The following is a 17,034-nucleotide window of genomic DNA, read 5'->3' as shown; positions in this document are numbered from 1 at the left end:
CAAAACCTGATGGGGTCCACAAGAAACCTGTGGGGGAAGATTTGTTTTGCAGCAAACAACCAAAGCTACACAAAGGCTGATCATTCACAATCACCATCAGACGGAACTGGAGCCGTTTAGCAAAGAAGTATTGAGAGAAAATGGCAGAGTGCAGATGGACAAAGGTGAAAGAGAAACACCAAGACTGTCTGGTCTGCCATGTAGTAAATACTGACTTAAAGGAGGTGGCTACTTATGCAAGTAATCGTTTACTGATTTATATTTGTAATTAATGTGGACCGCTTTGCAGAGATCTGCTCTCACTTTGACATTCAAAGAGAAAGCCAAATTAAACCCCCTGCCATTCACTGCGCTCTACTGTCTATTAAAATATCAAGTTCCTCAGAGCAGTCTGATTGGTCCGTGTGGCTTTGGTCTGGTTGGTCCATGTTTACTGTGGTAGCTCAGTCCAGCATGATCGAGGCAGGAAGCACTGAGAAAGGGAAGACGTATGGTAGGAGGAACGCTGAGAGTCGCCTTCAAAGACGGGAAGTCTTCACAAGAATACAAGTGATGTTTTCACAGTGGCTAATGGAGGGGGGTGCCATCTACCATCAGTAATATTCAAAAAGTGGACAGGAGGCAAGCGAGGTGCCTTTAAATGACAGAGCCTGAGAAACGGGCTTCATGGGAACGCGAGCGAACGAGGGAGGAAGGGCCAGGCAAGACAGGTTGAGGCATAATAAGAGGAACGTTGAGGGTACAAGTAAGGCAGGAGATAATGAGTATTATTTTAAAACATATTTTATTAGCTGTCTTTGACAGGTAACATATCTACTATACCAGTCATTTCCCAACCCGCTATATCCTAACACAGGGTCACGGGGGTCTGCTGGAGCCAATCCCAGCCAGCACAGGGTGCAAGACAGGAACAAATCCCAGGCAGGGTGCCAGCCCACCGCAGGACACACACACTAGGGACAATTTAGTATCAGCATTGCCTCTGACCTGCATGTCTTTGGACTGTGGGAGGAAACCTACATAGACACAGGGAGAACATTCAAACTCCACGAAGGGAGGACCCAGGAAGTGAACCTGGGTCTCCTAACTGTGAGGCAGGAGCGCTACCACTGCGCCACTGTGCTGCCCTACTATAACAATAAAATGTAAAAACTTCCAAGGTGTGAATACTTTTTTATAGGCACCATAAGTGGCATCAGCTAAGGTGCCTCGGTCTCCATGCGTCTTGATTATTCTTGCAATAGACTGCTGCTGCTGCTGCGGACCTCCAGAGCTTCACTCCATTGAGGAGGCCATCGTGTTGTATTATACGTCCATGATAACACCCGGTTACACTCTGGTTAAGGTTAGGGTTATCAGACTCAAGTCAAGTAAACCAGGTGGCAATCCAATTGGCTACTGAAGTGCGGAGGTCTGCAGCTGAACTCATCTCAAGTCTTGGGCACCAAGGTAGCCTTCAGAGTCTCAGTTTTATCTGAGGACACCTGTGTGTTGGTGACGTGCGGTGAGGTTGATGGCTGGTGACTCCTTCAGAGTCAGATTTACAAATTAGTGAACCCAAAAGAGTTGCTTATTCACTGTTCAGTTGGGAGCCAGCACATTGACTACTGGTTATGTTTCATATTTGGCTAAGAAAGGACGTTACATTTATAGCGGCGACAGAGAGCATTTACTCCTCACTCTCCATGTGTTCTAAATTTGCAGTTGCAATTCCACAATTCACACTCATTCAAAACAAATATAAAGTGGTGTACAAAATCGGATTTCAGTTTTGACCTCAATTGAAATATTTAGCTGTTTTTAAAAGCTTTTAATTCTGGTGCTTTAATAAATTTTAATAGAGACTGTTCAACAAAAGGATAACAAGAAAAGAATTTCATTTAAGATCAAAATTTAGTTTTTAAATATTGGATTTTTTTTTTTCTTAGTCTGATGCCATTTTTTTATAAAATTGAAAACCGTTTATGGTCTTACCTTTATTTGTAAATGAAGTCCACGCGCCTATCCTTCTCCACGATAGTCTCCGTCACTTTCTTCTAAAAGTTCCTCCTTATTTTCCTTTACTTTTAAAAATCTTAATCTTCCATCTTGGCAGTCAGTCGGAACAAAAAATAAAAATAAACCAACCGCTGCAGTGCGCTCGAGTTTCTGACCTCGCCAATTTATAGAGTGTCTGCGTAAAGAACAGCAGCAACGAGCGCCTGTTAGGCTCACATGCGCCCTCTTCAGGGCATCACGGTACTGTCTGCCTCACCTTGTGCCTTTTCACTGCAGTTTTATGTCCGATCAGCAAGACTAAATATTCCACACACCTTCATTAAAGATACTAGAAAGTCCAGGTGTATAAATAAACGTGTCTGCAAACCTCATATTGGCGACATACAGAGAGACAGCGACAGGCACGCGCCAATCGCACGCATCAGCCCCGTGTGTGAGGTAGAGCGCAGTGCGAGGTGAGGTGAGGCTCGTCGCTGCCGCACCTCACGTTTCTCCTCTGTATTTGAACAGGAAATGTGCCAATTCAGTGATGTTGACTATAAAAATGATCACAATAATTGGGATCACACAGAAAACAAGTTTATAGCACAGACCAGTGGACACATTTATTTTATGTTATCATTATTAGTTTTCTGCGGTTGGGCTGGCGCCCTGCCCAGGGTTTGTTTCCTGCCTTGCGCCCTGTGTTGGCTGGGATTGGCTCCAGCAGACCCCCGTGACCCTGTAGTTAGGAAATATCGGGTTGGATAATTGATGGATGGATTATTAGTTTTTTTACTTTTCATGATGACAGCTCACCTGCCCTCCTCTGACCGCACGTCTCTGCTGTGTGTTGTTCTTGCCAAATCAGGTGAGTCCGTACGTAGAGTTCTGAGAACTGATGGGCCAGGCGGGCATCACTAATGATGATTAGCATTTGTCTTTTTTTTGTATTTTTTAAGCTTAGGTGGTGACATTTGGCCAACCAGTAACCAGTACCATGGGAAGAACTCCATTTCCCAGCAGCCCCAAAGGGGATTACCCTCATTAGATGACTGAAGTGGGAGCAGGGGCTGCTGGGGACGAGAAAGCCCAGCGGGAAAGTTGAAAAGGAGGCCCGGCGGAGCAACGACACATCGGTGTTTTTGTGTATTTTGTCTGACATATCGTCTGAAAAGTCAACTACGCCCCTGGATCGTTTCCTGTTAGGACGAATGGACCGTCTCGTGCCTGCCTGTCGTGTGTAGAGTGGTGGATTAGTCGTCGTGCGTCTTCAAAAGGAGCGCTCCTGCCAAACCCACCCCTCGCCGCTCAGGACTGCCGGTAGGACTGTTTCATTCATTTATTACGCAAGCTATTCCCGAGATTGTCATCGTCACACCAAACCATTTCATCCACTTTTGCCACATTGGACTGTATAAGGACATCGTCGCGAGTGTTTATTGTTGTGTTAAAATTGTATCACCGTACAGGAAAGAGGAGGTTTGTCTGATTGTTGTTGTTTGTACTTTGTTTTCCATTTAATATATTTAGTTATTCATTTGCTGGTTTCGTGTCTCTGTCCATGAATGTGTGTGGGTTGGGCCAAAACTGAGTACGTACCTGGAGTCCCCACCAAAAAAATTACATAAATCGCCGTCTTATGGACAGTGTGAGTCTTAGCGGCACCGGACCACTGCAACGTGGTAACCCCACAATATTACAACTCCCCGCCCAGCCCTGTCACTGTCTCCGTCATCTCCATGTCCCGTACTCTGATCAATTTTTGCACCGTGGGATAGACGGACACCCAATGCCACCCCTCGGACCAGGCATGATAGTGAATCGAGAAACGAGACAAGATGTCGCCTGCCCTCTCTGTTAGTTTTGCTGGCTGTCGTGCTGTGGGGCTTTCTGCTTGCCTGTGTGTGCTGCGCTCTTATGAAGGAGGGGAATTTTTCTGTTTGATTTTAGAGGCAATTCAATGGAAGTATTGTTGTGTTAGTTGTGGGATTTCTTTGGCATGGCGCGCCTATTCCTTTTCATCAAGAGACCTCAGATGTTTCTCATGTAAATACAAGAGATGGCCAGAGTGGCAGCACCTTGATGAACAGGTGACAGACAAATATGGGGGCAGGCGAAATTAGGGACCTTCAGCTGTGAAAGTTTGGGGAACACCAAAGGAAGTCTTAACGATCACCAAGCTCTGATGAAAATTTTCAGGAAAGAACTCATCTGCCTGTGGTGACTTCACGCCAATCAAAAAGTGAAATTCCCCCTGATATACGCAGACAAAAATAGTGCCCTCCGATTTTATCATTTAAAAAAGAAAGGAGATCATCTCAACCGAGAGGGGGCTGTGAATTTAGACCCTGAAAGACACAAATACAGCACCTCCTCAGAGTCGCTGAATCTAATTCAGGCTCACAGGAGGTCCGAGTTTAGTTTATCCCTGAGCACAAAGAGGGGGAGATAATGCTGGACACTCGATTGATGAGGAAGAGGAAGGTATAAGGGGTGATGCATGCCAAAGTTAAGACTCACAATGCGGGCAAGCTCAGTTGGCGATAGATAGATAGATAGATAGATAGATAGATAGATAGATAGATAGATAGATAGATAGATAGATTATTAATCCCCAAGATGAAATTCACATACTCCAGCAGCAGCATACTGATAAAAAAAAAACAATATTAAATATAAGATTGATAAAAACACAGTGCAAGTTAAAAAGTGCAAGGCAGGTATAACAGACAGTAACTTTGTATAATGTTGCCTTGAGCATGGGAAAGGCGCTATATAAATAAAATGTATTATTATTAATGTTTACCCCCCCCCCCCCCCCCGGGTGGAATTGAAGAGTCGCATAGTTTGGGGGAGGAACGATCTCCTCAGTCTGTCAGTGGAGCAGGACGGTGACAGCAGTCTGTCGCTGAAGCTGCTCCTCTGTCTGGAGATGATCCTGTTCAGTGGATGCAGTGGATTCTCCATGATTGACAGGAGTCTGCTCAGCGCCCGTCGCTCTGCCACAGATGTCACTGTCCAGCTCCATGCCAACAATAGAGCCTGCCTTCCTCACCAGTTTATCCAGGTGTGAGGTGTCCCTCTTCTTTATGCTGCCTCCCCAGCACACCACCGTGTAGAAGAGGGCACTTGCCACAACCGTCTGATAGAACATCTGCAGCATCTTATTGCAGATGTTGAAAGATGCCAGCCTTCTAAGAAAGTATAGTCGGCTCTGTCCTTTCTTACACACAGCATCAGTATTGGCAGTCCAGTCCAGTTTATCATCCAGCTGCACTCCCAGGTGTTTATAGGTCTGCACCATCTGCACACAGTCACCTCTGATGATCACGGGGTCCATGAGGGGCCTGGGCCTCCTAAAATCCACCACCAGCTCCTTGGTTTTGCTGGTGTTCAGGTGTAGGTGGTTTGAGTCGCACCATTTAACAAAGTCCTTGATTAGGTTCCTATACTCCTCCTCCTGCCCACTCCTGATGCAACCCACGATAGCAGTGTCGTCAGTGAACTTTTGCACATGGCAGGACTCCGAGATGTATTGGAAGTCCGATGTACAGTATACAGGCTGAACAGGACCGGAGAAAGTACAGTGCCCTGCGGCGCTCCTGTGCTGCTGACCACAATGTCAGACCTGCAGTTCCCAAGACGCACATACTGAGGTCTGTCTGTAAGATAGTCCACGATCCATGCCACCAGGTATGAATCTACTCCCATCTGATCATATTAGGTAAAAAACAGTGATGTCTGTCTATCATATAGTGCCTTTCACATTTATATTTATCTATTATATAGTGCCTTATCTATCTATCTATCTATCTATCATATTGTGCCTTTCACATCTATATTTATCTATTATTTAGTTCCTTCCATATCTGTCATAGCACCTTTCTTATCTATATATTTATCATATAGTGTTTTTCATATTTATACTTGTCTATTCTATAGCGCCTTTCATATTTGTCATATAGCACATTTTCTATCTATCTGTCTGGCATATAGTGCCTTTCATATCTATATTATATAGTGCCTTTCATATTTATATTTATGTATCTGTTATACAGTGCCTTTCACTTCTGTCATATAGCATCTTTCCTATCTATCATATAGTGTCTTTCACATCTATATTTATCTATCTATTATATAGTACCTTTCATATTTGTCATATAGCACCTTTTCTACCTGTCTTAAAGTGCCTTTCATATATATCTCTATTATATAGTCCCCTTCACATCTGTCATATAGCACCTTTCCTATCTATTATATAGTGCCTTTCAAATCTATCTACCATATAGTGTCTTTCACATCTATATTTATCTATTATATAGTGCCTTTCATATCTATATATTTATCATATAGTGCCTTTCATATCTATACTTATCTATCTCTCTTATAGTTCCTTTCATACCTTTCACATCTGTCTGTAATGGATGGACAGCAGGAGGACTGCCTGGCCAAGGTAATATGCTTTCCAGTACAGTGGGTGGCTGTCTGCCCTCTGGTGCTGCCCTGGTTTAGATTCACTGCATGGGAACTGCAGTTGGAACATTTTGCCAAGTCAGAGACCTCTGGGGGGAGCTCTTGGGGGTGCACCTTCCCAACCCGTAAGTGCTTCCAGGGTCAACTGTATGGGTGCCCTGTCCTCCTCAGCCAAGTGAATGAGAGTCGGGAATGGGCAGAGATTAAGTTAACCTAAAGTGCAGACAGAAGAAGAAATAAAAGGAAGGCAGTGGCTTGTTTTAAGAAAATAAAGATAAAAGGCTTATTTGAACCCGAGTCTGGTCTCGTGTGATTGGTTTGATGTTCTGAGACCTAACAACCCTTAAGATACCCTTGAATGGTGCACTTTATACATACCATCGCATCTCCTTCCATAAATCATTCTCTCCTTTTCTATCCCGTTACTTCGCATTGCCCAGTTGTCGGCTGACGCTCAGCGAGCCACTTCAGCAGCCCCGTTCACATTACGCGAAAACGACTCGTCAAGCTTAACATCAAGCCAGAGGAGAATTGTCGGTACAGACAATAAAACGTTAATAATCTGCTCACTCGAATGTGTTACTAACGCTGAGAAGCCCATTTCTGACCCGTCAATTTAAATAAAACTCCAAACAGGCGTCACCCGGCTGAAGTAGCTGAGACGAAGCGCGGTGTGCAGACCTCGGGACCGGAGAGGAGGAATCCCCAGGCTGTCGTCACGAAGTCGTTGCACTGCAGGCGTTGTTCATCTCCGAGCCTAGAAACGCGGAGCGCCAGAGCTGCTGTTACTAGGAATTCCTAAACAAATTAGTATTATTTGCATTTTCCATGTATAACGGAAGAGGCCAGTATGAACGTAAGGCAAAAAATGTTTCCATTAATTCTAAATTCTGGAGGGCCCATTAAAACTGACGGATTAAGGATGCCATCCAGGGAATAATCCTTAGAGATCGAGCTCATTATTTTCTAATGCACAGCACCACATAAGCTATCCATCCATTTTTCCAAACCCGTTTAGTCGTGAGCAGGGTCGCGGGTTGGCTGGAGCATCGGGTGCAAGGCAGGAACAATCCCGGCCGGGGGTCCTCTCACGTCTTTAGGGGACATTGCAGACAGAACTTGAAGTCTTCACGTGCACTCCGAGGCGGCGGCTTCCTCTTGAGATGGACATTCATTTCAAGTTCGAGTTCAACTTTCTTTTTTAGCCTTTGAAATTGAGTATAAAAAGTGTAAGAGATGACGATCGTATAAAAGCTGGGAAAAGTTTCTCGATTGAAATCACAAAGCTGTTGCCCAATTCGCGAAGTTTATTTCAAATCGTTCATACATAATGTCTGATGTCATCTTTATCACTCCCTGTTGTGCTTTATCCGAATTATTCACGATTGCTAGTTTCGTTTTATTATTCGGTTTTTGAAACTATTATATATTTTTTCGTAAACTATTTCACTCCTTATGAATTAATTTGGTTCAAATTGGATTAAACGGGGTTGGCAATGTGATGTGAATTCAGTTTTTTTAAAACAAGAAAATGCAGAGACAGCTGGCTTGGTCGGCTCGAACGCCACCGTTGCTATGGCTTCCTTTTGACCAATTGCATTTCTTCTTAATAATATTAAAATAATAATCAATAAGCATTACTCTTTTCTACCCCCGTTGCGGGTATCTTCTGATCGTCTGATTTAAACGCTCCTGGCATTTTTTTCCACTACGAAAAGAGGGCGGTTAGGGGGCGTGGTTTTGGGTTTTTTTTTTATTACGTAAAAGAATAAAGACCGACAGCTAACAGGAAGTCGCGCTTTTCGAAAGGACGGCCTTTTCGCGTTTACCATTCGGGGAGCGAGGGCTGCTGCTGTCGCTGGGAGGGTGAGGCTTTTTTTATTTTTATTATTATTACTTTTCTTTCTTATTTTACAGTTCGGAAAGGCAACGCGGCACTACTCAGTTTTATTTCGTATTTGTAATACTACTGATCGCCGAAGTTTTTCTGTTAATTTTAATATGTAAAGAATGTGTTGAAAAGGAAGTGGTGCCAGAATAGGAAACGGGAAGGGGGCGCCACGGATCCTCTCCTTTGTGCGTTTGAATGGCCTCGCCTTTTTGCTAACGTTGGGGTGCTCTTGCCGTTTGGGATCCTCTCTAGACAATGGTTTCGTGTAAAAAGTGGGAGGTCCATCTTGTTGGTACAATGAAAAAGGTTCTGGCTCCCGGTTCTGCTTTCGCTGGAAGGCTTGACTCACAAGTTTGGAGTGCCCTGAAAAAAGACCCCAATGAGGACGTTGAGACTTCTTTGTGTAGGCGGACTCGGAGGTGGATGCCGTCAGTGTGGGTTTACAGAGACTCAAGCCCGTTGGTCATCTGTCAGTTTCTAGTCTGTAAAGCTGAAGTGTTCAGTTTCGGAATGGTTAACCTTTATCGCGGGGGCGGTCTGTGTAACCTTTAAGTCGCGCTGTCGCACCTTCATGCCTAAATGGAGAGTTTAAATTTCCCGTGGCTGAACGCGAGTCAGTGACGGCTGCCCGGTGAATTCGAGCTTAATGTTGATTATTATATGAACATTGGATTAACGGGCAAGGTCGTGCAGTTTCCAGTCTCCCTCTAACCGAGGACTGGCTGTCGGACTGATTAATAGAACTAAAAGTCCGCAGCTACGCGGTGCCGACCAGGGTGGGCTTCTGTTCATTTGTGAGGGGCTAGGCTCTCGGTGATCATTTAACAGGATGAGTTCTTAAATGTGCTTGACATTTTCTTCTCAAATCGTAAGATTATGTAAATGTTCAAATCGAGTCGTCATATTGGTGCTTTTTTTTTTTTTTCATAATTATATACAAGTGGACATTTTGATGTATTTGCTATCTTTTGGCAAAACTTGGTTCTTCCTATTCAGGGATTACGGTGTTCAAAAAATCTACTCTACCTGGGCAAAGAGTACATTTGCTAATAAAAAGCCAGTCTTGCAACATACACAATGGTGAACATTAAGGGACTGTTCAAAGACGAGCCAGTCCTTGATACTGCCATCCCAGCACTGCTGCCCGAAAACCATTTCAGAATAGATATGGTGTATGGCGCCTTTATCCAAGACAACTGGCATCATTTCGGAGGTAGCAAATACTTAAATTTTTTTTGTCTTTCCAATGGGAGCCCAAGCAGCTGAAGTGACTTGCTCAGGGTCACACGGTGTCAGCAGCTGGATTTGAACCCATGACCTCAGGGTCTAAAGTCCAAAGCCTTAGCCAGCGTGTCCTCTTATCCATCTCCTGTACCTGCTTTGTTCAGTTTAGTGACACGGAGCCTGTCCTGACAGCAGCTTCATCTTGGGGGCAAACCTACCCAAGTGACCTCACTTACAAACCGTCAAGCTCTGTGTTGGGAAATGGGCTAAAAATAATCTTCGACAGCCATATGGGAGAACAGGCAGACACTGTTAACGTGTTTTTCTTTTTTTGTTCATTCAAAAAAAAATTGCAGCTTAGTTCACAGTTTAGCTCAAGGCCGCACATTAGGAATCTTTAAATCTCAACCTGTGTTACTTTTTAACATGAATGAATTCGATAGAAGGGGATGTTTGTAGTTTCTTTTTCTTTCTTTAATAACTCAACAGCGCCACCTTGTCCAAACTCTTCATTTTGTTAAGTTGGTGTTGTGAAAAGATGAAGAAGTGTTCAAACCGACAGTGACACTAAAAATTGGGGCCTTTAACTTTCTAGAGCAGCACTGCAAGTTACATGGAGCCGAATTTTGATGACCCAGTGCTTTTCTTTTTATAATCTCTAAACACTCCTCATTATGTGGCAGACATGGATGGGAATGAGTAACTGATATAGTATGATGTATATGAAGTCTCAAATATGATTTTTCTTCTTGTATAGTTTGAGTTTATTTTGATTGCAGTTTTTACTGTTTTTGTTCAGTGGGTTAAAAGTCTTCATTTTTTGTGTGTATTTATTGGTACTTTCTAAGATACGCTTTTATAAAACAGTTTGAAATTTTGAGTGATAGTAGTTCCAGCTTTGTGACCTACTATTGCAGAGTTGGACTTCAGCTGCCCCACAGTCCTGCCCTGGAATGAATGGATGAAAGCTTGTTCCCAAATCGCATTGCGTTTTCAGTTCATTATGTAGTAGAGAGCTGCATTTCTTCTGTGTCGTTTCCCACCTCTTGATATTTTTTGCTAAACATCGTCTCACACCCAGGCTGTCTGATATTTTAATGTTTGCAGGTTATGGGATTGATTTATCATTTGAGGCAGGAGAGTGCCAGTGTCTTTACGGATGAGGCTGGCATGTTTTAAGTATTGTGGAGCAGAGTTACTGTTCCTCGCTCCGCACATGGAGCCCTGTGAGGATTCCCATTTGGCATTTTCCTTTGCTTGCTCTACTCCATGTTTGTATGCATTTCTTTAGAGTCTCATCATTTTCTGTTAGATTTTTATTACGTATTTGGATGCTGCCTTTATTCCAAGGTGAATGACAACATTTGAGATACAGTTGGTGACCTTTGTTTTGTTTTTTCAATTGGAGGACAAGCAGGTGAAGTAACTTTGCTCATGGTCAGACGGTGTCAGCAGTGGGATTTGAACCCACAACCACATGGTATTTGATGTCCAGAGCCTTAACTACTACTCCATACTACCTGCAAAGACATGTTTTTTTGAGAACATCAAGTTTAAAGAGCGATCAATTCCTCCCAACAGGTTGTGAACCCTGATCATCAGCTTAGAAGGGCAGCATTTAGGGCAGGGGTGTCGAAGTCCTGGCCTGGAGGGCCGGAGTGGCTGCAGGTTTTCATTCTAACCCTTTTCCTAATCAGTGACACATTTTCACTGCTAATTAACTGCTTTTCCTTTGATTTTAATAGCCCTGCTTTTAAGGATTCAGTCCTCTGAATTTGTTCTTTTCGTCATTAAATGACCGCCAAATAGAAATGAGATGTGAAATGAGCCGACAGATGACCAGCTAAACTGGGATTTCAACTCCAACCAGTTTCACTCCAACCAGTCTCTTAATGAGATGCCTATTCTTGCTGTTAATTATGTCCGTTATTTAATTCCACGTCTTGTTGCTGCTCTTATTCTACCACAGCAGGCATTTCCAAAACTGTTTTTTCTAAGAACACTGTCAAAATGTTTTGGTGACCTGAGAGATCAGCCTTACTGAGACCTTCACCTTTCTTTATTTTCAGATATTGTGTGATGGGCACAGGTGAGATGGTCATGTGGCAATGGCTTGCTTTGTGTCTCATTATTGTTTGGCCTGTTTTGTTTAAGGAAAAAGAGAAAACTAAGGGGCCCGAGTCAAGTTAATTAAAACTAAAGCAAAAGAAGTTAATTAGCAGCAAAAACTGGTCACTAATGAAGAAGATGGTTAGAATGAAAACCTGCAGCCACTGTGGCCCACCAGGACCCGAGTATGACACCTGTGATTTGGGGCATTAGTACGCATTTAAATGTGCTTTGATACACGTTGCTGTACCTTGAAAGTGTGAGTTTGGTATTTCCTTTATAACTGGGATAATTTCTTTACTTGCAGCAGCCCCTTTCCTCATACTGTAGGATCAGAAAATGAATGGAAGGCCAGTGGTTGTGACGAATTCTTTCAAACACAGTCATGTGATTTTTGCTCATTCTTAATTTTCATGCTGATTTGTGCTTCTCCCTTTTTTTTTTTATTAAATAGAGAACATGCCCTGTTATAGGAAGGAAACATACGAAGTTGCAAAGGGTTATATTGACCACTGCATAGGAGTTCAAAGGGCACCTCCCAGCGAAACAGTCCAAATAATGTGCAGCCTTGCTAAAGAAATGGAGAAGACCTACCAGCACAAGTTGAACTCCTTGCTGCAGAACTTTATTTCCTGTTGTACCCCAGATTATGGTGTGAAGCTCAAGAGAGTAATGGAAGAAATGGTAGGAGATGGGATATTAAACTGGGGCCGTATTGTTAGCCTCTTCACCTTTACGGGATTGCTGGCCCAGGAACTCCATTCAAAAGGAGCTGGAACGGACTGCAGTAACAAGTTGGCAGATACGATTGCTGATTACCTGGGGGTTGAAAAGGCAGAGTGGCTGGCTCAAAATGGAGGCTGGGTAAGGGTCAAATTTGTGTTTTCTTTTGTTTGAAAGACCTTGTAATCCTGAGTGTTGGTGAAACACACCAGAGAATCTAATCTCTTTACTCCAACCCCCTTTTTTTATTTCTGTAAATCCTCTCAAGCTTCTTTTTTCATTATAAATCTGCCCCAGTTACCATAAATGGATTATAGAAGTTTTCATCTAAGGATCTGGTCTGCTGTTTTATAAATACATTCCTTTCCGTCATTGCTAGGGTGGTCTAAGGCCAGAAGACTTCCTCTTTTCGAGTGTTAAATTGAGTGTAGTGTGGCCCTGAACCACTGACGCCTTCCTCAAATGCCGTGGCGCCCTACTGTTAAATATAACTGAGAAATTTGTGTCATTCCTATCTACTGTCTCTCGTGACCAAACCATGAAAGATCTAAAGCAGCAGCATACCTGTCTCAAACCATCGGACAACAGTAAATCATTTTAAACAAATGGTCTGCTAGTTAATGGTTTTCTTCAGCTACACATTTAGCTGTTTGTAACCTGAGCACTAAAGGGTGTATATATACATTTTTTTTCTTGTGAGTTATAGAAAATATTAGTCATTTTACAGTTTTAAAGAAGGGGAGCTTCAAATCCAAAAACCTGCACTTATTTATGGAATGCAAACATGTCTGTGCCAGGAACAATGTCTTCTGTAGACTGTATTTTACATTTTTGTGGTACGTTCCCTAGCCGTCAAGAGACGCCCGGATGTGAAATGAATACATTCTTCTGGAATGTGCAGGGTTCAGATTTTAACCTTTCACGCGCCTGCTTTACCACATGCATTTCCTTGGCAGTCTGGTCCAAAAGTTAATGTGTGATGTGCCTAGACAAAGGTCACAGATGGTTTTGTTAGCCATTCTAATTCTTATTAAAGATTTAAGATACAATTCTGCCCCAACTATCAAATGACTGGTGTTCTGTTCCTCAGTCTCCAGTGTAAAAATACTTCATCTCGAGTCAATGCAGCGTGTGCAGTTAAAATTATGAGAGAGTCTTTGGATATGTATTGCATTTTTTTTTTTGAGTTGCTTATAATAATCACAACGTGAATAACTTAATGATTTCTGTTCATTCATGTTGTGTGTGAAACATGGCGTATTTTTCAGCTGCCGTATGAATCGGCTAAACTTGTGTAACCCAAAAAAAAACCCTGAATGCGGAAGGTTTTTTTATTCATAGCTTGTTTAAACTAGTTCCTTTTTTTTGTTTCCGGAAGGAATAAAGGATTGGGAGTGATTTACATACATCTGGCAAACGATGGCCAACTGCAGCTGGGCCTTATACCACATCACATAAACTGTTGTGAAAGGGCTGCCAGGTTTTCAGGGAGTTAAGTTGATCACCTGCGCACTTCTTCCATCACATACTGTGTGTTTACAATAATAATGGAGACGTCCAATGTCGGGTGTATGTTTTTTTAAATCTTTGTCAGGTGGCACAGTGGCTAGTAATAGTCACTCGGATCTGTGTCTGGGGCATTGCTAGCATCTTCAGCCGCCTGTTAGATTACATGGTAGGCCTCATGTGTGCCTAGTAATTTAGTAAGATCCCACTTGAGATCCTTTTTATCTGTTACAGCCCTGCACCTTGCAGTTCCCCCGTGGCCCGGAATGGAAATTTTTGGATCGTTCAGGGTGGTTGCAGGGGTTAACGAACCCCTTTGTGACTGAAAGTGAGGATTCATTTTTATATACACGGTGGAAATACTACAAACTGGCAGTCTAAATACAAAGTTCATGAAATGCATTATCTGTTTAGCAGGATGGAAAGTATTCTTTAAATCTGAATCCTTTGCATCACGCAGGAGAAATGACTGCATGATTTTATTATCCTGCCTTTGTTTAAATGGCTGCATGTTTAACATGAATGTGAATCCTAAGCAGTGAACAAAGGTCAGTTATTGAAGAGATCTTTATAAGTTAGTGTAGTTGGGAGGGGGGGCTGAAAATGGTTTCATGAATATTTGTGACACCAAGCATTTTTACATTACTCCTTTATGTACTCTATCCTTACATTTTAACACATTTAAAGTGCCATACTCTGTATTATCGGTGGCTTTATTTTACTACGGTTTTTCAGCTGCACAAACACAACTAATGTTGACTGCACATGCAGCAGCGTCTTACAGTAGACACAGTAAAGCAGATCTGCTCTCGTTTTAAGCAGTGGAACTTTTTTGCTGCACAGAGCAGCAGCCTTTAAACACATCTGTAAGATTCTGCTCAACACGTCACGGTTCTTGCAATTTCCTTTTGAGGTGAATTCAGTTCCTTATCTGAAAAGCATTTCCTTGACAGAAGGAATGGGCAGCTTTTAAACAGACAGTGTTTATTCTTGTTTTTTGAGTTTTAAACCCTTATTATAAGGTAAGATTCTTTTTAACAATCTTTTTGTGTGTTTTTTTTTTTTTTTCATTTTCTTTAGGATGGATTTAGCAAGTATTTCCAAAACTCCAAGGATTCCCATTCAGATTCTTCCATGAAGACGGCATTGTTTGCAGCAGCTGGCTTTGGAATTGCAGGCCTAGCCATCCTCCTTGTGCGATAGACCAGTTACTACTTCTACATTCCCATAAAAAAAATAACTATTTAGACCATATATTTTAAAGGTAAAAAAATAAAAAAAATATTTTGTACCTGTTTGTGTTTTTTGTTTTTCCCCCCTGCTTCCTTTTCTGCCCCAACTCCTGCTAAAACCTGTAAGACAGTGTTTGGCAACGAATAAGGCAATTAACAAAAAGACACTCATTTCAATAGAAGGGCTTGGAGTTAAAGAGCAGAAAAAAGTGCTGTAATTTCACCAAATGATTTGAGACCTTGAAGCTGTATGTTGGCATTTTGGATTATCGGTATGTTGTATGAATGGTAAGTGTAATGAAAACATAATGTAGAAGGACATTTCTGAGATGCACTTTAAAAAAAAAAAATGTACTTCAGCGACCTAAAGCTATTCATAATCTCAATTGATATTTGGACCAGATCATACTGTACTTCTTAACTCAAAAAACTTTAAATAAAACCGCAATCCCATCCAACAGACTAACAGTTGATCTTTTCTCTTTTGGGGGAAAAAAAAATCTGACTGGGAGGTGACGGACTCGATTTGCAATGTTATTCTGGTTAATGTTTACCGCCAAACGCAATACAATAAGTTTTTAGTAGTAAAGTGGGTGGTCTTTTTAGGAGAGAAGGACAAACCTGTTGAATTTTTACAAAGGAAAAGCGTTTTAATTTTTTGATACTGTATTTATTTTTAGTTTTGTGATGCAGGAAAAAAAATCCCATTCCTCTTCAAAATATTTATTTATCTTTTCTCAGAAATGTTATTTTTCTTTCTTAATAAAATTATTTTTTAACCAAGCAAGATGACTACTGCTGTTTTTTTGTTTTTTCTCTCATAGTTGGTCTTAAGTTTGGTTTTTACTGCTTTTGTTTATGCAGTGTTTTTTTTTTTTTAAACTAGGGGGCTTGACCCCCTGCTCGCCAACCCCCAGGCCTGCACTACGTGCTAGCCTCTTTGTGCTTCTGCCACTCGCGTATGGAGATGCGGATGAGATTTTTATTTTCACAGGAATTGTTACATATGCATATTAGAACTATTTTACATTACAGAGAGTAATGAACCACATTAAAAAGAGTAAAATGTAATCATTCATCCATCCAATTTTCCAATGCGCTGAATCCGAACACAGGGTCACAGGGGGGTCTGCTGGAGCCAATCCCAGACAACACCAGGCGCAAGGCAGGAACCAATCCCAGGCAGGGTGCCAGCCCTCCGCAGGACACACACACACACTAAGCACACACTATTTGAAAGTAAATTATGTTTCATGGTGCATTGGAGTTATTCGTTTCGTAATACGATTTTGTTCTGTTTGGCTTTGAAATTATCACACATACTTTTTAAACTTACACTTTTACTGTAAAACTTCAGTAAAAAATTTTTGAATTAAGTTTTCGTCAGTATCCCACTGAATATTGATTCTGTGTTTGGACTTTCATTGTGACAATGCAACTTATAACTGCCCGTGATTGAATTTAGTTTCTTTCTCACTATTAAGTAAAACGACTTTTTAGAATGTTTGTTTGGCTCTTGAGGTTTAATTGTCTTTTCAAAAGCTATTCTAACGGGAAACTGTTAACGTTTTAACACAAATGGCATATGTGTGGAAGATGTCCTACATTACCTTTCTTTATACATCCTTCTTTCTACAGTAATTCGTGCGGAGGTAGACCGGACGGTGTTTAACGGTTGTAGTTATTCTACGAGAACCCTTTATGATGAAATTCTTCACTAAAATTTGGACATAATACAAAACATTAAAATTTATAAAAGCTGAGAGAGCAGAAACTCGGTCAAAAGCATTCACACAAATAAGAGGTGAGATTACCATGTGCGCAGTTGAATATGGTTGAGAGGAGGGCGTGAAAAAAATCTCATGGCCAAAGTCTCATCTCACGGGACTTGATTTT

At 41.9% G+C, this 17,034-nt stretch overlaps 1 protein-coding gene across 1 annotated transcript; it reads left to right on the top strand.

Moving 5' to 3' along the window:
- Positions 1–8,201: 8,201 nt before the first annotated feature.
- On the top strand, positions 8,202–15,921 carry bcl2l10 (BCL2 like 10). The gene is made up of 3 exons (XM_028822809.2): positions 8,202–8,319; positions 12,132–12,541; positions 14,987–15,921. The coding sequence occupies exons 2-3, from the start codon at positions 12,137–12,139 to the stop codon at positions 15,107–15,109; spliced, it is 528 nt and encodes a 175-aa protein (XP_028678642.1). The 5' UTR covers positions 8,202–8,319; positions 12,132–12,136; the 3' UTR covers positions 15,110–15,921.
- The last annotated feature ends 1,113 nt before the right edge of the window (positions 15,922–17,034 follow it).

The sequence above is a fragment of the Erpetoichthys calabaricus genome, chromosome 17, assembly GCF_900747795.2.
Source record: "Erpetoichthys calabaricus chromosome 17, fErpCal1.3, whole genome shotgun sequence".
Lineage (NCBI taxonomy): Eukaryota > Metazoa > Chordata > Cladistia > Polypteriformes > Polypteridae > Erpetoichthys > Erpetoichthys calabaricus.
Note: the sequence above shows the minus strand (reverse complement) of the source record. Positions and strands in the feature narration are given on the sequence as shown.